At 39.8% G+C, this 27,637-nt stretch overlaps 1 protein-coding gene across 4 annotated transcripts in view; it reads left to right on the forward strand.

Moving 5' to 3' along the window:
* Positions 1-27,637, forward strand: part of ece1 (endothelin converting enzyme 1) — a 336,078-nt gene that overhangs the window by 217,630 nt on the left and 90,811 nt on the right. For 3 of the 4 annotated variants that reach the window (XM_039755712.1, XM_039755711.1, XM_039755709.1), the window contains 4 exons: positions 11,102-11,243; positions 26,968-27,027; positions 27,139-27,213; positions 27,466-27,567. In XM_039755712.1, coding sequence (XP_039611646.1) covers positions 11,102-11,243; positions 26,968-27,027; positions 27,139-27,213; positions 27,466-27,567 — 379 coding nt within the window. The remainder of the gene's footprint in view (positions 1-11,101; positions 11,244-26,967; positions 27,028-27,138; positions 27,214-27,465; positions 27,568-27,637) is intronic. The other variant, XM_039755713.1, reaches the window with a different exon arrangement.

Raw genomic sequence — 27,637 nt, forward strand, 5'->3', positions numbered from 1 at the left:
AATACCAGGCTCACGGGTCATTAAGGTATGCCCTGCCAGCCTGCTGTCTTTCATAACATCTAAAGCTGTACTGTTTTTGGTAAGTCCTGGTTATGAGGTATTTTTGACACATGTTCAAATTTTGAGATATTTTGAAATTAACGGAAAGTTGGATTGTGATATCTCAAAATGAATTGTAGACATCATGAAACAGGTGAAGGTTGGGATGAACACCATTCCTTCATCCAGAAAAGCACTGCCTTTGCACAGTTTACACATCCTTCTCATTTTTGTGTATATTTTACTCCAGTTTCCTTCCCACTTCCCAAAGATGTGTGTTGGGTTAGTTCTCAATGTGTGAGCTGGATGTGTGTCAGCGTGGCCTGTTCATCCAGAGTTGTCTCCTACCTTGCACTCAGTTTCTAGGACCATACGGACAAGAAAGGTTACTTTGGAACCCAAAATTTTGACCCTGGGGGTCCCAGTGGATTTTTTTTTTTTCCAGTGTGCTAAAGTTTGCACACCAGTGCCACCTGCTGGCTCAGAGCAAGTATAACAGTCCTATACCCTTTGAGTGATCTGGACCAAATTGTGCATAGTTTCACTTTCTAGGACCATACGGACAAGAAAGGTTACTTTGGAACTCAAAATTTTGACCCGGGGGGTCCCAGTGGATTTTTGTTTTTCCTGCATTCCACGGTTTGCACACCAGTGCCACCTGCTGGCTCAGAGCAAGTATTACAGTCCTATACCCTTTGAGTGATCTGGACCAAATTTTGTATAGCTTTACTCTCTAGGACCATACGGACAACACAGACTACTTTGGAGTCCAAAATGTGGAAGCCTGTGTTTTGCTTCTATCTAGTGTAATATAAAAAGGAGTATCTTGTTTTTTTGCAGAGGGGTGTTTGTTAAGGATTAATCAAGAGTGGAAGTGCAGAGCAACACAAATAGAATCAGGGGGTTGTTGTTTAACTCCTGCTTTATTAGCTTTAAGTCATAATTTAAGTACTATGAACTGTCCACCATGAACTAAATGGATAAGTCAGACATGACAGCATTTATGGCTACAACAAAGCAAGGAGTTACCACAATTCTGGGAACCAATTGGACCCAAAAAGAACAAATTCCCAGTTCACGAGAGCAGAGGCATTGATGAACATGCAGGGTGGATGACAGATGAGACAGCTTGCAGTAACAGGGACACCATTTTAAAAAACATAGACCTTTACTTTCATTCCTTAACCCATTCTATAAATCTATCCAGGCAACACCGGGTACTTCAGCTAGTTAGTTCTTAAAGGGAGCACTGCAGTCCAGCCATTTCATTCTTTGTTTCTCTCTTTCCGTACTTAAGTCTTTTTTATTTTATTTAAAGCCAGCTCATCATCTGATTTATTACTCTGAATAGTAGTCTTTGAGTCGGGAAATCTTGTGATTCTTTGGTGTTTACCAACTGCAGGAAGACAAACCATCATGTTTCAGTGTTCAGTGGGGTTTGCCAAAGCAGAGTGGGATCACATGTGTACTTTGTTGTTTTCATTTGTTTTATCAATCTGAAAGAAGAATACATATTTACAATGTTGCTGTGTTCATGAAAAATATTCTGTTTACTTCCATGGTCAAGCTTGTCAATCAGTGTCTTCTGGGAATCTGCCTGGCTTCCTGTGAGCTTGTGGTTTGGACACCAACAGAGGAGTAGAACTCTTTGGTTTTAGCATTGTTGGCATTTTGAACATTTGTTTCCTTATTTAGAGCCATTTAATGTTTCTTGATGCTTTACAGTAAGGGCAATGAATTTTATTTCAGTTTATTCTTAAAGCAGTGTGAGGAAGTATTTTTGAAGAACTGATAAGTAGAGCAAAAACAGATTATGATTTTTTTCACATATGCCTGGTATGAGCATCTATTGGAACATCGGAGCAGAATACCAAAGAAGCACAAGAGACAAGGCCACAAAGTCCAGAGAATGAGCCAGTTTTTTTCCGAAAAGTCAGTGCTGCACAGATGTCAAAACAGACAAAACACTGTGCCTATGAAAAGCATTCACTCCCTTACGCATATTCACATTTTATTATACAACACTGAATCACAATGGATTTCATTTGTTGTTGTTTTTGACGTTGGTCATAACAAAAAAAACTCTTTAATGTCCAAGTGAAAACAGACCTATGTGAAGTGATCTAAATTAATTACAAATATAAAACACAAAATAACTGATCCCATTAGTATCCCCCCTTTAATATAACATGCTTAAATAATCCTTGGTGTAGCCAATTGGTTTTAAAAGTCACACAAAATGTTCAGTGGAGGACTTCTGTCTGGGGTTGCAGTATAAAGTCACCTTATCTGGAAGGTCCAACCTGTGAGTGGTCAGTATGGTGCATTCAGTATACCGAACACAAAAGAAGACTCCATGAAATTCAGTGAAAAGTGATTGAAAAGCACAAGTCAGTAGACGGAGGCAAGAAAATGTCCAAGTCACTGAATATTTCTAGGAGTCCAGTTAAATCATTCATTAAGAAATATAAAAGCTAAGGCATATCTATAAATCTGCCTAGGGCGGGCACTCCATTGTGGTCTGCAGGGGGCACACAGCTCTCCAAACCTGACACAGACAGATGCAGGACACGAGTTCAGCTTATGTGTTTTTTATTTTTTCGTGGGAAACGCTTCCACTCATTTCCCACCTGCTCAGCACAATAAAGGAAACACGAATAATACAACAAATACAACACTTTGCTTTTGCCTTCTCTCCTCTTCTCTTTCTTTCTCTCATTCTCTCTATCCTTCTGCCTCCACTTCTCCCAGCAGGCTTTGGTCTTCCTGCCTTCCCGAATGGAGCGAGCTGGCTCCTTCAATAGGGCACTTGCAAGTGCTCCAGGTGTCCCATAGTCTCCTTCCGACAGCATGTCCGGGTGTGGCAGAAGTGCCACAATAAAGGATTCCACATTTCCTACAGCACCCCCTAGCGGCATGCATGGGACCCAACAGGGCTGTACCAAACTGCAACTCCCATGAAGCCCTGTGGGAGTCCATGGTGCCGCAGCAATACAGATGGTCTGCCCTCTAGTGTTGCTGGGGAGATAATGCCCCGAGCACGCTCTCGCCTCCAGTCCTTCCATGGCAGAGGCATCCTGGCCATCCACCACACCATAAAAATTCAGAGATTGGGCAAAAAAAAAGAAGACTAGTGAGGGAGATCACCAAACAACCTATGACAACTATGAAAAAATGTCAAGCAACACAGCTTCATGAGAGAGTGGCAAAGAGAAAAAGTCACATGACGTCTCAGCTAGAGTTTACCAGAAGGCACAAGGAAGACCCTAAAGTCAGTTGGAAGAAGGTTCTCTCATTTGATTAGACCACATTTGAGCGTTTTGGCCATCAGACTAAACAGCATATTTAACGTAAGCCAAACATTGTATATAAAAATAATCAAAAAGCATGGCAATGGCAGCATCCTATTTTTAAGGACACTTCGCTGCAGCTGGGCACAGTGGTGGCTCGGGATCTGCACCGGCAATCGGAAAGTTGCTGGTTTGAATCCTGTAAGACACAAGAAGTGACTCTAATCTGTTGGGCCCTTGAGCAAGGCCCTTAACCTGCAATTTCTCCATCCTGGGAATGACGTTAATCTGCATCCAGGTCCTCCAACTTGCAGGGAAAACCTGGGGGTTGATGGCAGGATTGGCACTCCAGCCACCGTAAAAAAAACCTCACACTCTTCAGTGTGGTGCTGAGGTGTTGCATGGCTGCACTGACTCCCAACCCTCTCTGCAGCGGGCCCTACAAGATGGTAAGACCTTGAGGTAAATATATGGAATGATGAGCTTGTGCAAAGTAGTTGTTAATATTGGTAGTGAGGGTGCGCAATCCTCAGTCACACATTTTGTAACAGGGCATATTAGCTGTTTTCCTCCCACATCCCTAAGTCATGCATTTTAGATGTTTTGTTCAAATTTGGCTTAGTGACGGTGGGAGTGTGAGCAGCCCCTTCGTTGAACTGGCACCCTGTCTTTGGTTGTCTCCTCCTGCTGCAATTGGATTAAGAAGGTTGGAGAATGTTATGTTATAAAATGAAGCTTAACTGCTTGAGTAGAACATGACTAGAGGTATCTCGAGCTGATTGTTTGCATAAGCAAGCCATCATAAAATAAGTATGAATAGCAAGGAACACTGTAATCCAAATTAAAATGTTATAAAAGTGTTAGATGAGGTTGTATGGGGAAATAAAAAAACAAACAAACCAGGAGTAAGGTATATGAAGGAAGTCATATAATAAATAAATGTTATATATAAAGTTTATTTGATAAACTGAGACTCTACTAAAGTTTTCAGAAGCATACATTATAATCGGTAGCAACTGTGTGCCACCCTCACATGCAAAAAAAAGTTTCCTGTCGGGACTCCGCATGCCAAGACACGTGCAGAATGATGACGTATGACCGGAAGTTGCCCCACTTTGGATGAACCCTTAGTTGGATCGAGGGTTGGGTCAATCATGGGTGACCCTGCCTAGAGTACGTGACACCCGGCAGCATCTCTCGGGGGATCATTGATCTCACAAAGCTGACTCAGTGGACGGTCGTTGTCATGTCACAAGGCAGGAACAAACCCTGGACAGGACACCAGTCCATCACAGGGTAAAGGCACACACATTAGGGACAATTTACCCAACTCACCTAACCTTTGTGTCTTTGGACAGTAGGAGGAAACTGGTACCACCAGAAAGAAACCCACGAAGACATGGGGACAGCGTGGAAACGAAGGGAGGAACCAGGAAGTGAACCCTGGTGTCCTGAGTGCAAATCAGTAGTGCTACCTACTCTGCCACCATGTCCCCCAATTTGGTGGAGGGTGTGTGGGTAAAATGATTGCAGCAAAATGCAGTCCTGTAACTTGCACCTTGGGAGATTTCATTTCCAGCAAGGCAATGACCATAAACCTAAAACTGCACAGGAATGGACTCTAAAAACAACAATGTTAATGTCCTGGAGTGGCTGAGTCAGAGTCCAGATCTCAGTCCAATTGAGAATTTGAGGCTGGACATGAGAAAGGCTGTTTAGTCACGATCAACATGCAACCTGACAGAGCTCGAAGAGTTCTGCAAAGCAGAAGAATGGAGAAAAGTGCAGAGTCCAGAGTGCCAAACTGCTAGATACCTGTGCACACAGACCCGAGGCTGTCGTGGCTGTCAATGGTGCAGCTACTAAATGCTGACTTGAAGGGAGTGATATGTTTGTAATTCATTTAGACCACTTTACAGAGATCTGTTCATCACTTTGACATTAAAGAGTCTCTTTGTGTTGATCAGTGTCAAAAAATCCAAAATCAATCCACTGAAATTCACTATTGTATAACAATAAAATGTGAAAGCTTTCAAAGGAGTGAATACTTTTTCCAGGCACTGTTTGTGCTTGGTGTGTGTGTGCGTGCCCTGCGGTGGGCTGGCGCCCTGCCTGGGGTTTGTTTCCTGTCTTGCACCCTGTGTTGGCTGGGATTGGCTCCAGCAGGCCCCCGTGACCATGTAGTTAGTATTTAGCGGGTTGGAGAATGGATGGATGGATGGATGTATACATCTGAAATGAAAATGTAACACAGCATGCTGAGGAGCATATGAAGACTATTATCAAATAATTGTGCGCACATGTAGCGCAGAGAACAGACCATACTGCAGGCATTGTGTAGACACTTGTACCGTTCGGAAGTTCAGTGGGTTTGTATTTTGCTTTGTAGTAGGCGTCCTGTACAGCTGGCATAACTGGATAGCACTGGTCCAAATTAAAACCCAGTGAATGAAATTGTGATCAGATCACTCAGAACGCATTCAGAGGTTGCCTGACACAGATGGTGGCCACATTTAACAAAAGTGTAAATGTTAATGCATTGTCTGTCTTCTTACCCCAGCCATGTAAACAGAAATTGTTTTTTGTTTTGGTTGGGCCATTGCCATCAGATTGTATCTGGATACAAAGCAGACACTGGGAGCACATTTCAACACAATGTGCAAATTTCATTCATTCATTTTCCACCATTTGTCTGAAGCCAGGTCACAGGGACAACAGTCTTAGCAGTGAGGCCCAAACGTCCTTTCCCCCCATACTCATACTGTGGGATCCCAAGATGTTCTCAGGCTATCTGGGAGACAAAGTCCCCCCAGCGAGCTCTGGGTCTCCCCCAGGGTCTCCTCCCAGTGCTGGTCATGCCTATAAAAACTCCACAGGGAGTCATCCAGGAGGCATCATATCAGTTGGCTACAATTCTGCCAAATTATATAGGCATATACCATCCCCATACAAAACACGTGCTATTGCCAGGGGTTAAAGGGGTTCGTCTGTCATTTGCTTTGCTTAACATTTTGTAACAGAGCTTGATATTAACAGTTCTCCTCCCACACCTGTTCATTATCACTCTGGCCTCCAATCCAGGTAGTGTATTTTACCCTGTCTCATCTGGGATGATCATTCTCCTCCTACAATGGAAATTAATTTTGCGAGTTTTGCAACCTAATCCAGAAAACCACAGACTACGTGCATAGGCTAGAAGATGTAAAGAAAACTAAAAAGGTCTAGTAAGTCCTAAATGCAGAAAATATTTGTAATATTAATCGCTTATTACCATAAATGTACACCCAAGTTTATTATAATTAGTTATAGTTTGTAAAATGTTACAATGTTTCAGATCTATGTAGTCTTGCTGTCTCTTTGTCTTTCTCACCCGCGCTGCTTTTCCAGCCCTGTGGCCAATCAGAGTGTAGGCACCTCCCAGACGTTCTCCAGCCCTCTGCCCTGCTCTCCACAAACTGTTCAGTTGTCTGGTGCTGCCCAACTCATCCTCCATCCTGTGCCTTTCCCCTATTTTGCCAATTGCCTTGTCTCCATTTCTTTTCGTTTCTGTTGTTTCTTTGTTCTGTTCTATAGCTCCTTCCTGCACTGACCCCACACACTTTTATGCTCCACGTCATACTGAAGTGGTGACTGCCTAATTGCCATGCTGCTTTCGGCCAGCAATCACTAATCATCCCTCCTGCCAGCGAGTATGCTTCCTGTACCAATCCATGTGCCACCACTAAAAGGAATTAAATAATTTAAACTAACTCACACCCCCCATCGCCTCACTACAGGGCCCAAAATGAATTTGTGGATTTTTGCATTTACGATGGTTAGGAGCAATCGCATGAGATATTTCTAAATGTTTTATAATCACAGTGCTGCGCTTTTCTGAATGCAGAATAAGAGAAGAGAAAAAAGGCCAGGCAATTAAATGAGGTCAGTTATTATTGCTGATTGTGAATCTGATTGGAACAAAAACCTGCAGCCACATGGGCTCCCGAATACTGAGGTTGGGAACCACTGAGCTGGTGGAAGAACACAGAGGTGGCGTAACACTCCAGCAGTCTTTCAAGCCCTTAATCTGGCCATTTATAATAGAGTATAATATGCATAAACTAACTCTTAGAAGTCAAAATTAATTGGAGAGCAGTTCTAGGTTTTTTAGGGTCATTATTGTCATATACACAATGCACAGTGAAATTCTTACTTGTATGTGCTAGCAGGTGCAAAGTACAGTCAAGCAGATCCTCTCTTCTCTTTTCGTTTTTAAGGCTATGAATGTTATCTATTCACAATCCAGGCACTGAGCCCGTGCACAATTCCTTTCTATACATCTCTTATGTACTTTCTAGCTTTCTTTATCAATTACTTAAGGCATCGTTCACTTCCTGTCTCAGATATTCAGTTAGTCAGGACTGGATTTACATTCCAGGATCCCAAAATTCAAAGCAATGGAAAAGCATTAATAAAGTAGAATGTATCTTGTAGTTCTCTGCCTAAGTGCATCACTAAATATTTGATGTGTTATTTGCTTATTGTCTTGATGCATTTTGCATATTATTTCAGTTCTTTTTTTAGGGGCGTTCACATATAGTACCTATGACAATCGATAGCCATATCTTTCTGTCTGTCTTTATGCATGAAACAACTCAGCTCCCTTGTGGACCAATTTTACTTTCTCATATACGAAGTATAGGAAAAGTATTGGAATCGTCCAAAAATTTGATTTCGAGATTTTGATGAATCTCGATGTTTTAGACCTCCTTGAAACCGAAAATACCATTTTTGGAATTATGTCTGTGCGTCTGTCTGTGTGTGTGTATGTAAACATGATAACTTGAGTACGCGTTCACTTAGGTCAACCAAATTTTGCATACAAGTATTAGGTACAAAACACAGATTTCTATCAACTTGTGGGCTATTTCCGTTAACTGGAAGTGGTACTTTACCTTTTATTCATGCAGGTGCAGAGTTCAAGTTATTCAACTTTACTTTTATAATAATTGTTCAATATATTATTAATTTGATTTGATTTGTTGTTGATGGTTCTGTAATGTACATAATATAAAATATAATCACTGTCTTGTGGTTTACTCCTCAAATATCCATCTCCATATCTGAGTATACGTAAAAGTCTAGGGCAGACCACTCCCAATTTTTATTAAAATGTGGCACACATGTTCTTATTGTTTAATTTTCTTTGAGATATCTTGAACAGATCACGCTGTACACTGTTTTAAAATTGTAAAATCTCCCATTAGAAAGCAGTGGCGAAATTGCAAACCTGTCTAACTTAAAATGGAGAAATGTTCTGTGCAACTTTAACTAGGAATTAGTTTACTGTTTCAATTGTACCTTAAGAGTGCCCGCACCAACGTGAATAATTTCACCTTCGATAGACGCTACTGATGGCAAGCAAGTACTCAATATAACTAAATGAAAAACCAGCAGTCTGCATGCGCGGGCAGGATGTCACTTTCACTGCTGATTGCTTGTGCACGCGTGGACGGCAATCCCCGCTCCAGCGAAGTGCACACAGAAACTGCAGTAAGTATCTTCCCCTCACAGTGCTTTAATTAGTAACAGGTATTTTACTGTATATACTCACGTATAAGTCGGGTCTTGAAACCCAAAAAATCGATCATAAAATCAGACCCCGACTCATACGCCTGTTCAAAAATGCGACACTTAAATTTTGTTTAACATTTTCTTGCCTCCTCCAATCTCTCATCAGTTTCTCAGACACATCGAATTTTGTTGCTGCAGCACAGCTACCAATTTCTTTCGCTACTTTAATGACGTTTAATTTAAAACCAGCTTCATATTTTCTTCTGATTGAATGCTCCGTCGTAGGTAACGGATGCTCTTACAATAAAGGTGTATGAGGGTGTGAGATACAATAAACACAACGCTTTAGAATAGTTCGGGTATTACCGTGTGGTCACGTAGGCACAACACACAGAAAAAAAGGTTGTGTACTCCGTGGTTACTCTCAGGTGGGCGTTAGCATATCATAATCTTTTGGACCAATAACGTGAGTTTTCCGCATTCGACTTATACAGCTGACATTATGAAATACCAGAAATTATATAGTAAAATCAAGTTCTGACTTATCTGCTGGAGAACTTCTCCGCAAGTATATACTGTAAATGATCTTGCTATTCCGTAAAAGTATAAAATGCAAACAAGGAAAACAAAGGATTATCTGAATATGAATGAAGTGTTCTGAGAAGTGTAGGCCAATATGCAGAGAGCAAAAACAGATTTAGCTAACACTTACCATATACTAAACCACGCTCACAGCTCCATTATCTGCACATTATAATGATTCAGTTTTTCACATTCCCTGTAATTTACTAGGATGGCCAGACGTCCAGCGGAAAGGGACAGTCCCAATTTTCACGCAATACATTGTGATAAATAGCAGTAAAATGTCCCATGCTTAACAGGCTGCCCACCTAATAAAACAGTGCTTCTCTGAAACCAGCATCCTCACAGTATATTTAGAACGACGTGTACAAAACCCAGTAGACTCCATCTGCAGACAAGGCACACTGAAGCTTCAGGCTCATTCAGCGACCTGAGACACTGTGAGGCCCATAAGATGACGCCCCTGTCGACAGCATCCTCTTTAGACCCCACCCACTTTCCAGACCCCCCAGCACTGTTGCTGGTCCTGTGTTTTTCTACCTAGATCTGTGTTTTTCTGTTCCTGCCTATGTTTCTATGTTTTTGTCTCTTGAATCTGTTATATTTATATCTGTTATAGTTTTATTTTTATCAATTGTTTCTTTTAGCACAATTTTTGAACTATGATTTCTTGTGTACATAAATGCATTGTTTTGTATCTGTTAACGAAAACTTAATCAACTCAGCACATTCTAAAATGTAATTGCTAGTCTGTGCAGAACTAAATTACCTTGGTGGTTGATTTGTTGTTGATGATTCTGTAATGTACATAGTATAAAAATATAATAATTGTCTTGTGGTTTACTCCTCAATTATCCATTCCCATATCTGAGTATACAAGAAAGTCTAGGGGGGACCACTCACAATTTCTTATTTGGTATATAATACTTTAGGTGTTTCTATCCCAGGTTATGCAGTAAATTTTGTATGTGCTTCTTTTCTTATTGGACCCTTCCGAATATTTGTGAAGTGCTTAAAGCATGTGAAAGGTGCTATATAAGTAAAATCTACTGTATTATTATCTCTCTATTATAAAAAAAAAACTTAGGACGAGATGTGATCTTTTGAAGGGAGATCTTTGAGAGACAGAGAGACACTTTCACTTTCCGCGAGACAGGAAAGTCACATCATACTTACAACCTTTAGAAGCAAGCCCGGTGATGCACATGCAGAGCGGGTTAGAGATAATGGAAGTAGAAAAATTTGAAAGTCTCAAGAAAGTGAGAGTAAAGCTCTCATTAGCGCAAACAAATGGAAAATATTACTCGGTGAAATGAAGGAACAGAAACAAGATTGAATAGTGTTTGAGGATGTGTGTGGGACAAGAGAGACAAGGCAGTGACTTTAAAACGAAATGCAGATCATGCTGCACAGGAGCAGCGGCAAGCCAGCAGCTGATCGAGAAAAGAGGAGGTAAAAAAAAAACAACTGTGATTTGATTCCCATTGTATCACATTTAAGGAGGGGTTTCAGAGGAGCGAATGCGTCTGCTTGGGGTGCGGTCAGCTCCGTTCTTCACAAAGGAACGTAGCGCTTGGCAAAGGGGTTGGCGAGCGAAGTGAGTTGTTATTAAATATTGTTATTGTTATTATGCCTAGGTGATTGTCAGCCAGAAAAGTCATGGTCACAAGTGCTGGTCTGAGAGGACGTCAGTGGAGAAGAGGCTACTGGTTATCTCTGCACTGCTCTCACTTGCTCTGCTAATTTGTATCCTCGTCCTCGGGCTGCACTACAAGAACAGTAAGTCCCTGAATTTTTACAGACACTGTGTATTTTTTTATTATTTATTATTTATTTATTATTTTTTACATTGCTGCAGCACAACTACAGTGGCCATAAAAAGTAATCGTCCCCTCGGAAGTTGAATCACAGCAGACTTAATTTGGCTTTTTTGACACTGAACAGCAAAAAAAAGTGGACTGAATATTTTTATAGGCGTTGTATGAAGAAAGGGCAAACAGACAAGCACTCAGTTTGGAAGATTTTGCGTTTTTTATTTTATAGTAAACAAGAAGCTTATACACAAGGAAGTATTCTATACCCACTCCATTGGGCCATCAGGGCCAAGTGCAAGGTTTCTCTGAGGTTTGTTGATGTCCCTCACTCTTGGATTGTTCCTTCATATCTGCTTTTTTATTCCCCAGCTGTTTTTTTTTTTTTGTTTCATTCCTTCTTAAACCCAAACTCTCAGCTGTTGATGTGATTTACAGGACCTCTCACACAAGACTTGCTGTTTCCTTAAATGTTCACAACATTATTTATGCCGTTAATGTTTGTCCAGATCAGGTTACCCATTCATGGTCCACTCATTGCTTTTGTTTATTTATGAATGTTTTTCTTCTCATATCATTGAGAGGAAAAGTCTAAACTTAAACAGATGGTCCATCTACTGTAGTTTGGGTATCTACAGTAGATAATAGGCCCCCATAATAGGATAGAGATTTTGTTCAGCAGCAAAAACAGACTTCACTACTAAAGGCCAAAACAGAGTCTTCGGCACAGATTCAACAGAGCAGTTATCGGTGGCTCTTGCTCACGTAAACTGCCTCTTAGGCTTTAATAACCAAAAATAACATTTCCATCATAACTGAAAATATTTTTTTTAAATAATTTATCAAAATATTCCTTTATATTTTCCAATAAACAATATATAGAGTGTGATGCACTACAAGTGCTGGAACCCTTGTAACATCATTTTACCCCTGCTACTTACATATTTGTGCTAGTAACTTCCAGGCTTGTGACACTATGCCATTAACATTTGTTTTCTGTCACATGACAGCTTATTTAATAATAACTAGCAAAATACCCGCGCTTCGCAGCAGAGAAGTAGTGTGTTAAAGAAGTAATGAAAAAGAAAAGGAAACATTTTGAAAATAACGTAACATGATTGTCAATGTAATTGTTTTGTCACTGTTATGAGTGTTGCTGTCATATATATATATATATATATATATCTATACTAATAAAAGGCAAAGCCCTCACTCACTCACTCACTCATCACTAATTCTCCAACTTCCCGTGTGGGTGGAAGGCTGAAATTTGGCAGGTTCATTCCTTACAGCTTCCTTACAAAAGTTGGGCAGGTTTTATATCAAAATTCTACGCGTAATGGTCATAACTGGAAGCTGTTTTTCTCCATTTACTGTAATGGAGATGAGCTTGAACGCCGTGGGGAGTTTCGTGTGACATCATCACGCCTCCGTAATCACGCAGTACATAGAAAACCAGGAAGACCTCCAAAAGCGCTGAAGAAAACATGCATTATATAATTGAGAAGGCAGCGAAACAATAAGAAGCGGCGAGTGACATATACAACCATATTCATGAGTTCTGCTACTTGAAACAAAGCACGATGTAAACCTACACTTTAAATTAAGTTCATAGACAGGCTGCGCTGGCGTTTGTAATTTAGTGCCTGCCCATATAAGGCCGTCCGTCAGCGGCAATCCAATAGCAAACTGCCACTAAATATTCACGGGTGAAGGACTGTGTTTATGGAGAGGAAGATGAGATGGTCAGGGTGGTGTTTGACACAAACTCAGCGAAACTGCGAGAGAAAGTTTTAAGTGCCAGGACTAAGGTAACATTAAATACAGCCATGGACATAGCACGAGATGGCACCAGCACAGCTGGGAACCTTCGATGCATGTACACCGAAGGCTCACGTGAACTGGCGCGTGCACAGATAAAAGCAACAGTTCCAAAGAGCGCTGAACAAAAACCGAATTACACAATTGAAAAGGCAGCAAAAAATATGAAGCGTCTGACAAGCATATTCATAAATCCAGCTACTGCGGAAACAAAGCACACGGTGGAAAAAGTCAATGTCCCGCTAAAGGAAGACAGTGTAAAAAAACCCGTGCATGCAGTGTGTCAGGTCTCAGATAAAGAAGAAGACGAGCTGTTTATTGATGCAGTAAGAAACGAATCGATGAATGAAACCTGTCATCTTTACAACGATTGACAAACACGGAATGTAACTTGAACACAACACATCCTACAAATACGAACCTGATTGAAAGAAATAATGATAATCAAATCCTTGATGACAGCAACACTCAGTAACACTCACAAAACAAATACTGTATATTGACAGTCATGTTACGTTATTTTTAAAATGTTCCCTTTTCTTTTTCTAGCTTTTTTAACACACTACTTCTCCGCTGCGATACGCGGTATATATATATGTATATATATATCCCGATCTACATACTCGAATAATGGATACTTTATTCGCCATCAATGATTGTTTTGGTAAAGACCATACTCAGTGTATTCATTAGATGAGCGGTAAAAAGTAAGAGCTAGGGAGGATGACTTATTGAGGCATGCAGGCTGTAGTGCGTCAACTCTATCTGAATTGCGCGATCACATTTAAAAATATATCTTTTCAAGTTCTATTTAGTCCATATGTGTGAAACTCAAGGGCCGCGGGCCACATCCGCCCGGCGTAATTATATCCGGCCCGTGAGATCATTTTATATACTGTATTATTGTTATTAATGGCCCAGGTATATGAAGCGCTGGTAACACAATAAACTACAGATCCCATAATGCAGCGCTTCAGCTGCCTTGCCTAACACTTACCGCGTTAATCAAGTCTAGCTTATGATGCTGCAAGTTATTGCGAAGCTAGCTCACACGATGCTGAGAGAAAAGTTGATTCTGAAAATAGAGCCTTTAAAAACCGATGGGAGGCTGAGTATATGTTTACTGAACCCGTGTGTCTCATTTGTGGAGCTAATGTGGCTGTAATTACAGAATTTAATCTAAGACGGCACTATGAGACAAAACATCAGGGTAACCTGAATGCAATGCAGAAGATACAGAAAGCAGAATAATTAAATAAGAATCTGACACTTCAGCGGACGTTTTACCGTGCACAATCACAAAGTGATTTCAAGTGAAGCTGCTTTTATGGGAGACACAAATGCACCTTGCACCTTGCCCCACTTTCCCTGTTGCCAAGTAATGTTAAACCAAGTCGTCACTACGGTGTTCCCAAATCGCACTTTGCTGATAAACTGAGCGCGCTGCGCACTGAGTTTGCACAGCGCTTTGGTGACTTTGAAGAACAAAAAAAGTCCGTCTACATGCGGCTCGAACCTTGTGCATGTTTGGTAGCACATATCTGTGTGAGAAGCTCTTCTCAGTGATAAAGACTAACAAAACAGCACACAGGAGTCGCCTCACTGATGAGCACCTGCAATCCATCCTGAGAATCTCCACAACACAGAACCTCACACCAAACAGAAACGAACTTGTGGCCAAAAAAAGATGCCAGGCGTCCAGCTCTAAAATGACATATGAGCAAAGACAACTGAATGATTTGATTTGTTATTGCTGAAAGGAACACATTTTATTTATATTTCCAGGTTTTGTTATGCAGCATGTTCATATTTGAATTTGTATAATTTTGACAGGATATATTTTTATGGAGAGCAAAATCTTTTGGGATATTTAAAATCTAAGTTTATTATTTATATAAAATTACATAAGAGTAAAGAAATTTGAATGTTTGTTCTTTTAACGTTTACTTTATTTCTAACTTGTATAATTTAGACAGGATATATTTTTATGGAGAGCAAAATATTATAAGTTGTTTAAGGTTTGAGTTGATTTATTCAGGAATAATATTCCTGTCTGTTTTTACCATTCCTACCAAAGATATTTCTGTCGACTAAATAAAAATTCCTTCTATTTAAAATTTAAATAGAACTTGAACAAATACGATAGTTCATAATATCCACGCAGACTTGCACGTAAGAGCGGGAGTTATCCGTTTTAACAAGCAGTGTATTGCACTGATACGAAATAGCTGTGTGTGTATATATGTAGATATGTATGTATATGTATATATATGTTTATATATGTGTGTGTGTAATGTATATATATATATGTATTTGTGTGTATATGTGTGTGTATGTATGTATGTGTGTATATATATGTACTGTATGTGTATATATGTAGATATATATATATATGTATGTATATATGTGTATATATATGTGTATATGTATAGATATATATATATGTTTGTGTGTGTGTGTAAATATATATATATATATATATATATACAGTATATGACAACAACACTCATCACTCACAACAGTGACAAAACAATTACATTGACAATCATGTTACGTTATTTTCAAAATTTTTCCTTTTCTTTTTCATTGCTTCTTTAACACACTACTTCTCCGCTGCGAAGCGTGGGTATTTTGCTAGTATATATATATATAAACACACACACACATAAACATATATATACATATACATACTGTGAACGCTGGCCCGGACACAGACAGACGGACATCATAATTTCACCACACACCGTTTATTTTACAACTACTATGTACAAAGTCTACCGTGCAGTCACACCCCAGTGCCTCCAGCACCGATCCCCCAAAGTCCAGGCCACACTCTTCCAGTCTTGGTGCCTTTCTCCTGGCCGCCTCCCGTTCTCGCTCTAGCTCTGTCTTCCTTCCTCCCGACTCTCGCCAAGACTTCTGGGAGGCAGCCCCTTTTATGGGAACCCGGATGGGCTCCAGCTGCTTCCCGTCACTCCTTCGCAGACACGCCCTTGTGTGGCGGAAGTGCCGGCTGCGCACCCGGAAGCCGTCCGGGTGTCCCTTGTCGTCTTCCCCCCAGCACTTCCTGGTGTGGCGGAAGTGCTGGGCTCCAGGGCTGTTCAGGCAGCGGGGCGCCGCCTGGCGGTGGCCACGGGCCCCTACAGGGCTGAGCTTCCATGCCCCTTACCCGAGGCCACCAACATAACCAGGGCGGACACCCCCTCGTGGTCTGGTGGAGGTACAGGCCCTCCTCCGGTCCTCGTGGGCGTCCCAGCCGGGTGCCACAATACATATATACATATACACATATATATATATACACACATACATACATATATATATACATATCTACACACATACATATATATACATACACAAACACACACATATATATACATATACATACATATCTACATATATACATATACACACACATATATATATATATACACACACACACATATAGCGCCTGACCCAGCACAGACTAGAGGCACATGTAAAAGACACACAGGCTTTTAATTTTTCTTCACCCGTGGGCGCACGTCTTCCCCGTGACCCACAGGTAATACACAGTCCCAAAAGCACTTTGTCACAAACAACAACACCTCTTCACCTTGCACCACCACTCCTCTCAGGCAGCCTTGTCCTCCTCCACCCGACTCTGGCCCCTCAGTGGTGGAGGCTGGCCTGTTTTATAGCCCACCCGGAAGTGATCCAGGTGCTTGACCACCTGGTCCCAATTTCACCTCTGGGTGGAGCTGATGACTCATCCAGCCGGGTTCTTGAGTTTCTGCAGCACCCCCTAGCAGCCACCCCAGCTCCCACCCAGGTTGTGGAGGACTCCATGTCCCATGGAGCCATGCGGGAGACTGGGGAACGAACATCGGCCAGGGAGGCAGCCACCAAGTGTCCCGAGGGAGGTATTGAGCTGCCCATGGTGGCTACCCCGGAACATATGCAGCAGAGGCGTCCTGGCCGGACATGGGACCCGGCTGTCCACCACAATATATATATTGTGACAGATTATGGGTTTCCTCGCACCCCTGTACCCTCAGACCACACGTCAGACACCAGATAAAAAGTCCAATTATTATTTATTATAATAATAATGTGCACAAAGCACGCTCCTCTCCACAATACTCAATAAACAAATACACAATAATCAATAAACCAATCCTCCACTTCCAGACGCTTAGCCACCCTGCCTCCCAACTCAGCTCGCCGTCTGGGAGCTCCCACAGTTTTTTTATATCTCCTGACCCGGAAGTGTTCCTAATCCCCAGTCCATTTGGCTCTCAGTCACAGTTCTTTTCTTCACCCCACGTCATTCCTCTTGTCCACGTGTGCTTCCAGGGCATAGGGAAAATATCCATTACTCCTCCCTGCCGCGTCCCCTAGTGGCCCCCATGGCATCCAGCAGGGCTGTGCATAAAAACTCCATTGTTCATGATGCCCTGCTGGTCTTCTGGGGACCTCTATGCTGCAAATGAGGGCTCCACCTGGCGGCTTGGGGGTATTGGCCGGGATAAATGGCTGGCCATTCTCCACAATATATATATATATACTAGCAGAATACCCGCACTTGGCAGCGGAGAAGTAGTGTGTTAAAGAAGGTACGAAAAAGAAAAGAAAAAATTTTAAAAATAACGTAAAATGATTGTTAATGTAACTGTGTTGTCATTGATATGAGTGTTGTTCTCATATCTATATATATATATATATCTATATATATATATTTATATCTATCTATCTATATATATATATATATATATATATATATATATATATATATATATATATATATACTAATAAAAGGCAAAGCCCTCACTCACTCACTCACTCACTGACTCACTCACTCACTGACTCATCACTAATTCTCCAACTTCCCGTGTGGGTGGAAGGCTGAAATTTGGCAGGTTCATTCCTTACAGCTTCCTTACAAAAGTTGGGCAGGTTTTATATCGAAATTCTACGCGTAATGGTCATAACTGGAAGCAGTTTTCTCCATTTACTGTAATGGAGATGAGCTTCAACGCCGTGGGGGAGTTTCGTGTGACATCATCACGCCTCCCACGTAATCACGCAGTACATAGAAAACCAGGAAGACCTCAAAAGCGCTGAAGAAAACATGCATTATATAATTGAGAAGGCAGCGAAACAATAAGAAGCGGCGAGTGACATATACAACCATATTCATGAGTTCTGCTACTTGAAACAAAGCACGATGTAAACCTACACTTTAAATTAAGTTCATAGACAGGCTGCCGCTGGCGTTTGTAATTTAGTGCCTGCCCATATAAGGCCGTCCGTCAGCGGCAATCCAATAGCAAACTGCCACGGGTAAATATTCACGGGTGAAGGACTGTGCTTATGGAGAGGAAGATGAGATGGTCAGGGTGGTGTTTGACACAAACTCAGCGAAACTGCGAGAGAAAGTTTTAAGTGCCAGGACTAAGGTAACATTAAATACAGCCATGGACATAGCACGAGATGGCACCAGCACAGCTGGGAACCTTCGATGCATGTACACCGAGCGGCTCACGTGAACTGGCGCAGTGCACAGATAAAAGGCAACAGTTCCAAAGGGCGCTGAACAAAAACCGAATTACACAATTGAAAAGGCAGCAAAAAATATGAAGCGTCTGATAAGCATATTCATAAATCCAGCTACTGCGGAAACAAAGCACACGTGGAAAAAGTCAATGTCCCGCTAAAGGAAGACAGTGTAAAAAAAACCCGTGCATGCAGTGTGTCAGGTCTCAGATAAAGAAGAAGACGAGCTGTTTATTGATGCAGTAAGAAACGAATCGATGAATGAAACCTGTCATCTTTACAACGATTGACAAACACGGAATGTAACTTGAACACAACACATCCTACAAATACGAACCTGATTGAAAGAAATAATGATAATCAAATCCTTGATGACAGCAACACTCAGTAACACTCACAAAACAAATACTGTATATTGACAGTCAATATTTTTAAAATGTTCCCTTTTCTTTTTCTAGCTTTTTTAACACACTACTTCTCCGCTGCGATACGCGGGTATATATATATGTGTATATATATATACCCGATCTACATACTCGAATAATGGATACTTTATTCGCCATCAGTGATTGTTTTGGTAAAGCCATACTCAGTGTATTCATTAGATGAGCGGTAAAAAGTAAGAGCGAGGGAGGATGCAGGCTGTAGTGCGCGTCAACTCTATCTGAATTGCGCGATCACATTTGAAAAATATATCTTTTCAAGTTCTATTTAGTCCATATGTGTCAAACTCAAGGGCAGGGCCACATCCGCCCGGCGTGTAATTATATCCGCCCGCGAGATCATTTTATATACTGTATTATTGTTATTAAAGCCCGGGTATATGAAGCGCTGGTAACACAATAAACTACAGATCCCATAATGCAGCGCTTCAGCTGCCTTGCCGAACAGTTACCGCGTTAATCAAGTCTACCTTAAGATGCTGCAAGTTATTGCGAAGCTAGCTCACACGATGCTGAAGAGAAAAGTTGATTCTGAAAATAGAGCCTTTAAAAACCGATGGGAGGCTGAGTATATGTTTACTGAACCCGTGTGTCTCATTTGTGGAGCTAATGTGGCTGTAATTACAGAATTTAATCTAAGACGGCACTATAAAACAAAACATCAGGGTAACCTGAAAGACCTGAATGCAATGCAGAAGATACAGAAAGCAGAAGAATTAAATAAGAATCTGACACTTCAGCGGACGTTTTACCGTGCACAATCACAAAGTGATTTCAATTGAAGCTGCTTTTATGGGAGACACAACCACTTGCCCCACTTTCCCTGTTGCCAAGTAATGTTAAACCAAGTCGTCACTACGGTGTTCCCAAATCGCACTTTGCTGATAAACTGAGCTGCACTGAGTTTGCACGGCGCTTTGGTGACTTTGAAGAACAAAAAAAGTCCGTCTACATGCGGCTCGAACCTTGTGCATGTTTGGTAGCACATATCTGTGTGAGAAGCTCTTCTCAGTGATAAAGACTAACAAAACAGCACACAGGAGTCGCCTCACTGATGAGCACCTGCAATCCATCCTGAGAATCTCCACAACACAGAACCTCACACCAAACAGAAACGAACTTGTGCCAAAAAGATGCCAGGCGTCCAGCTCTAAAATGACATATGAGCAAAGACAACTGAATGATTTGATTTGTTATTGCTGAAAGGAACACATTTTATTTATATTTCCAGGTTTTGTTATGCAGCATGTTCATATTTGAATTTGTATAATTTTGACAGGATATATTTTTATGGAGAGCAAAATCTTTTGGGATATTTAAAATCTAAGTTTATTTTTTTATATAAAATTACATAAGAGTAAAGAAATTTGAATGTTTGTTCTTTTAATGTTTACTTTATTTCTAACTTGTATAATTTAGACAGGATATATTTTTATGGAGAGCAAAATATTATAAGTTGTTTAAGGTTTGAGTTGATTTATTCAGGAATAATATTCCTGTCTGTTTTACCATTCCTACCAAAGATATTTCTGTCGACTAAATAAAAATTCCTTCTATTTAAAATTTAAATAGAACTTGAACAAATACGATAGTTCATAATATCCACGCAGACTTGCACGTAAGAGCGGAGTCATCCGTTTTAACAAACAGCGTATTGCACTGATAAAATAGCTGTGTGTGTATATATGTAGATATGTATGTATATGTATATATATGTTTATGTATGTATGTGTGTATGTATATATATATATATATGTATTTGTGTGTATATATGTGTGTATGTATATGTATGTGTATATGTATAGATATGTATATATATATGTTTGTGTGTGTGTGTAAATATATATATATATTTATATATATATATATATATATATATATATATATATATATATATATATATATATATATATATATATGACAACAACACTCATCACTCACAACAGTGACAAAACAATAACATTGACAATCATGTTACGTTATTTTCAAAATGTTTCCTTTTCTTTTTCTTTTACTTCTTTAACACACTACTTCTCCGCTGCGAAGCGCGGGTATTTTGCTAGTATATATATATATAGCAAAATACCCGCGCTTTGGCAGCGGAGAAGTAGTGTGTTAAAGAAGGAAAGAGAAAGAAAAGGAAACATTTTAAAAATAATGTAACATGATTGTCAAAGTAATTGTTTTGTGTATTTGGCGGCAGCGTCACAAAGTTTTTTTCGTCTAGCTGCATCAGAAAATGTACCACGACGTCTGACATGCCTCCTTTTTACTGTTTTCTCACAGCTTGGATTGCTGCTGTCATAATGGGTTTGAGTCTACATATATATATATATATATATATATATATATATATATATATATATATATATATATATATATATATATATATATATATATATATATATATATATACATACATACATATATATATCTATACTAATAAAGGCAAAGTCCTCACTGACTCACTCACTGACTGACTGACTGACTGACTCATCACTAATTCTCCAACTTCCGTGTGGGTGGAAGGCTGAAATTTGGCAGGTTCATTCCTTACAGCTTCCTTACAAAAGTTGGGCAGGTTTTATATCGAAATTCTACGCGTAATGGTCATAACTGGAAGCTGTTTTCTCCATTTACTGTAATGGAGATGAGCTTCAACCCGTGGGGCGGAGTTTCGTGTGACATCATCACGCCTTCCACGTAATCACACAGTACATAGAAAACCAGGAAGACCTCAAAAGCGCTGAAGAAAACATGCATTATATAATTGAGCAGCTAAACAATAAGAAGCGGCGAGTGACATATACAACCATATTCATGAGTTCTGCTACTTGGAAACAAAGCACGATGTAAACCTACACTTTAAATTAAGTTCATAGACAGGCTGCCGCTGGCGTTTGTAATTTAGTGCCTGCCCATATAAGGCCGTCCGTCAGCGGCAATCCAATAGCAAACTGCCACGGGTAAATATTCACGGGTGAAGGACTGTGCTTATGCAGAGGAAGATGAGATGGTCAGGGTGGTGTTTGACACAAACTCAGCGAAACTGCGAGAGAAAGTTTTAAGTGCCAGGACTAAGGTAACATTAAATACAGCCATGGACATAGCACGATCTGGCACCAGCACAGCTGGGAACCTTCGATGCATGTACACCGAGCGGCTCACGTGAACTGACGCAGTGCACAGATAAAAGCAACAGTTCCAAAGAGCTGAACAAAACCGAATTACACAATTGAAAAGGCAGCAAAAATATGAAGCGTCTCATACATACAAGCATATTCATAAATCCAGCTACTGTGGAAACAAAGCACACGTGGAAAAAGTCAATGTCCCGCTAAAGGAAGACAGTGTAAAAAACCCGTGCATGCAGTGTGTCAGGTCTCAGATAAAGAAGAAGACGAGCTGTTTATTGATGCAGTAAGAAACGAATCGATGAATGAAACCTGTCATCTTTACAACGATTGACAAACACGGAATGTAACTTGAACACAACACATCCTACAAATACGAACCTGATTGAAAGAAATAATGATAATCAAATCCTTGATGACAGCAACACTCAGTAACACTCACAAAACAAATACTGTATATTGACAGTCATGTTACGTTATTTTTAAAATGTTCCCTTTTCTTTTTCTAGCTTTTTAACACACTACTTCTCCGCTGCGATACGCGGGTATATATATATGTATATATATATATATAACCCGATCTACATACTCGAATAATGGATACTTTATTCGCCATCAATGATTGTTTTGGTAAAGCCATACTCAGTGTATTCATTAGATGAACGGTAAAAAGTAAGGCAGGGGAGGATGACTTATTGAGGCATGCAGGCTGTAGTCTTGCGTCAACTCTATCTGAATTGCGCGATCACATTTGAAAAAATATATCTTTTCAAGTTCTATTTAGTCCATATGTGTCAAACTCAAGGGCCGGCCACATCCGCCCGTGTAATTATATCCGCCCGAGATCATTTTATATACTGTATTATTGTTATTAATGGCCGGTATATGAAGCGCTGGTAACACAATAAACTACAGATCCCATAATGCAGCGCTTCAGCTGCCTTCTGAACACTTACCGCGTTAATCAAGTCTAGCTTATGATGCTGCAAGTTATTGCGAAGCTAGCTCACACGATGCTGAAGAGAAAAGTTGATTCTGAAAATAGAGCCTTTAAAACCGATGGGAGGCTGAGTATATGTTTACTGAACCCGTGTGTCTCATTTGTGGAGCTAATGTGGCTGTAATTACAGAATTTAATCTAAGACGGCACTATGAGACAAAACATCAGGGTAACCTGAAAGACCTGAATGCAATGCAGAAGATACAGAAAGCAGAAGAATTAAATAAGAATCTGACACTTCAGCGGACGTTTTTACCCGTGCACAATCACAAAGTGATTTCAAGTGAAGCTGCTTTTATGGGAGACACAAATGCACCAGTGCAATTTGCCCCACTTTCCCTGTTGCCAAGTAATGTTAAACCAAGTCGTCACTACGGTGTTCCCAAACGCACTTTGCTGATAAACTGAGCGCACTGAGTTTGCACGGCGCTTTGGTGACTTTGAAGAACAAAAAAAGTCCGTCTACATGCGGCTCGAACCTTGTGCATGTTTGGTAGCACATATCTGTGTGAGAAGCTCTTCTCAGTGATAAAGACTAACAAAACAGCACACAGGAGTCGCCTCACTGATGAGCACCTGCAATCCATCCTGAGAATCTCCACAACACAGAACCTCACACCAAACAGAAACGAACTTGTGCCAAAAAGATGCCAGGCGTCCAGCTCTAAAATGACATATGAGCAAAGACAACTGAATGATTTGATTTGTTATTGCTGAAAGGAACACATTTTATTTATATTTCCAGGTTTTGTTATGCAGCATGTTCATATTTGAATTTGTATAATTTTGACAGGATATATTTTTATGGAGAGCAAAATCTTTTGGGATATTTAAAATCTAAGTTTATTTTTATATAAAATTACATAAGAGTAAAGAAATTTGAATGTTTGTTCTTTTAATGTTTACTTTATTTCTAACTTGTATAATTTAGACAGGATATATTTTTATGGAGAGCAAAATATTATAAGTTGTTTAAGGTTTGAGTTGATTTATTCAGGAATAATATTCCTGTCTGTTTTTACCATTCCTACCAAAGATATTTCTGTCGACTAAATAAAAATTCCTTCTATTTAAAATTTAAATAGAACTTGAACAAATACGATAGTTCATAATATCCATGCAGACTTGCACGTAAGAGCGGAGTTATCCATTTTAACAAGCAGCGTATTGCACTGATACTGAAATAGCTGTGTGTGTATATATGTAGATATGTATGTATATGTATATATATGTTTATATATGTGTGTGTGTGTGTATATATATATATATGTATTTGTGTGTATATATGTGTGTGTATGTATATGTATGTGTATATATGTAGATATATATATGTATGTATATATGTGTGTGTGTGTATATATATATATATATGACAGCAACACTCATCACTCACAACAGTGACAAAACAATTACATTGACAATCATGTTACGTTATTTTCAAAATGTTTCCTTTTCTTTTTCATTGCTTCTTTAACACACTACTTCTCCGCTGTGAAGCGCAGGTATTTTGCTAGTATATATATATATATATATATACATATATATACACATACATATCGTCATATCTACATATCTATATACATATCTACATATACACACACATATATATACACACATACCTATCTACATCATATATACACACACATACATACATACACACACACAATTTATATATATGTGTGTATGTATGTATGTATGTATGTGTGTGTGTGTGTGTGTGTGTATATATATATATATATATATATATACACATACATACATATATATATACACATACATATACTTGTGTGTATGTTTGTATGTGTCTATATGTGTGTGTATAGCTTTGGTCACTGAGTGCAAGGGAAAAATAATAAAATATAGTCTATAAGTTATTAAACAGTAAAACATTAACGTTTTAAGAAGTACAGGTACATTGAGCACTACTCAGGCCTGTCGCGACAAGGCAGGCAAACCAAGCAATTGCTTGGGGCCCCGAGCTGGCCTGGGGCCCCAAGACAACGACTGGTTAAGAATAAAATGCAGCGACAAACTGTGTGAGCGCCCCATTGATAGTGAATGCAGTAAAGTGCAATGACACTGTTATCGGGATCCCCCTCAAGGGAGCCCCCCTCGCTGACAGCAGCCAGCCAACCACACGATCTCTGCTGCCGGCAAAATACAAAACTTCCTCGGCAGTCATGAAGCGGAAGCCAAAAAAGAAAGAAGAGAAAGGAAGAGGAGGATAAGAAAAAACAAGACAGTGGTAAGTGATAAATTACACACATAAAATAACTCTACTTGTCTTGTACAAATGGTGCAATTTTGCAGCAGGTAGGCTAGCAGAAATATGTTTATGTATCATACATAAATGACATGACATTGCTATAGCTTTGTAATAGGTTTTGATGAAAGTGGCATAGCATGCTATACTAACTACAGTAATCCCTCGCTATATCGCGCTTCGACTTTCGCGGCTTCACTCTATCGCGGATTTTAAATGTAAGCATATCTAAATATATATCACGGATTTTTCGCTGGTTTGCGGATTTCTGCGGACAATGGGGATTTTAATTTATGGTACTTGCTTCCTCAGTTTGTTTGCCCAGTTGATTTCATACAAGGGACGCTATTGGCGGATGGCTTAGAAGGTACCCAATCAGAGCATGTATTACATATTAACTAAAACTCCTCAATGATATGCTTCCTGAGCGGTTCTTGATTGTTTGCTTGTCTCTGCCTCTATCTCACTCTTTCTGACATTCTCTGCGCCTGACGGAGGGGCTGTGAGCAGAGGTGCTGTTTGCCTAGTGGATACCAACGCACCTCTAAGAAATGCCGGCAGCGGTGCTTCCAAAAACACACTTATTGATTTTTTGATTGTTTGCTTTAATCTCGCTCTCTCTCTCTGACGTTCTCTGCGCCTGACGGAGGAGATGTGAGCAGAGGGGCTGTTTGCACAGAGGCTGTTTGCTTAGAAGATACTGACGCTCCTCTAAAAATGCAGCTGCAAACTTAAAAGCACAAGTATTGATTTTTTGATTGTTTGCTTTTCTTTGCGAGCGCTCTCTCTCTCTCTCTGAAATTCTCTGCTCCTGAAGAGAAGAAGATCTATTTGCATTCGTTTAATTGTGAGAAAGAACTGTCATCTCTGTCTTGTCATGGAGCACAGTTTAAACTTTTGACTAAAGGGTGTTATTTCATGTCTAGAGGGCTCTAATAATGTTAACAGTGTGGGAGAGTTTCTAAGGGCTTAAAATATATAAAATAACCACACAAACATATGGTTTCTACTTCGCGGATTTTCATCTATCGCGGGGGGTTCTGGAACGCAACCCCCGCGATCGAGGAGGGATTACTGTATTCCACTGTGATAATCTATTTAGGAAAACCACACAATAAATTCTGTGCATCAAACATTAGCTTGGGATGTTTTTAAGCATTGGTAGTCGACTCACAGCACTACTAATAATTAGTAAACATTTAATTATAATTTCATTGTTTGTTAACAGTAAAAAGTTTATTTATATAGCACATTCCATACACAATGGCAATTCAAAGTGCTTTACATAGAAGAAATTAAAATAATAAAAAGAAATAAGAATAATTAAAACAGTTTAGAAAAATAAAATAAAATACAGTACAGTCGGACGAACAGCTGCACAGTGCTCATTCAGTAAATGCATAGCTAAAGACTAAAGATTAATTAACTGTCAATTTACCTTCTATTAATGATTGTTATTATTATAAAGTGTTACCATCTTTTCTTTCTCCCTCAAGGTGCTTTGCTTAAATTTCTCGGCCCTCAGGCTCTTCCTAAGGATACCTCCACTGATGAAGGTAGAGTGAATTTCTCTCACTGACCTGAGCTGAGGTGTTAAAAGTGACCTCTTTAAATATGCTAACAGTGAAATGGTAATTTCAGATTTTTTTTAATTATTATTTTCCCAGCAACACCATCAACTTCATCCTCAACATCAACAGATGCATCACTTCTCAGTGCTGATGTTTTCTATTCAACACAAGGTACCACAAGCTCTATAATTATAGCTGATATCCTGCACAGCCCAGAGTTTAAACTGATAAGTGTGTGCTGTCATATTGTTAGAAAAAAACAGTGCAAATCACTACTGAATTCCCATCAAACTGTGTAAATACTAGTCACTTTTGCCCATGGACATTTCAGAATTTTTTATATACAGTATATATACTCAGTGATGCATTCTGTACCTGAACAGATGGATTATATTAATAAAAAAAAACATTATTTTTCCCCAGCTACACCGTCAATAGCATCTCTCACAGTGGAAGATACTGCATCCAGAACAGAAATTGTGTCTACACCACTTCCCAACACTGAGGTTACCTCTACAGCTCAAGGTACCACAAGCACTGTAATTATAGCTGATGACCCTGCACAGTGGCCAGCAGTCCTGACTGATAGTGTGCT

Source organism: Polypterus senegalus, chromosome 6 (assembly GCF_016835505.1).
Source record: "Polypterus senegalus isolate Bchr_013 chromosome 6, ASM1683550v1, whole genome shotgun sequence".
Lineage (NCBI taxonomy): Eukaryota > Metazoa > Chordata > Cladistia > Polypteriformes > Polypteridae > Polypterus > Polypterus senegalus.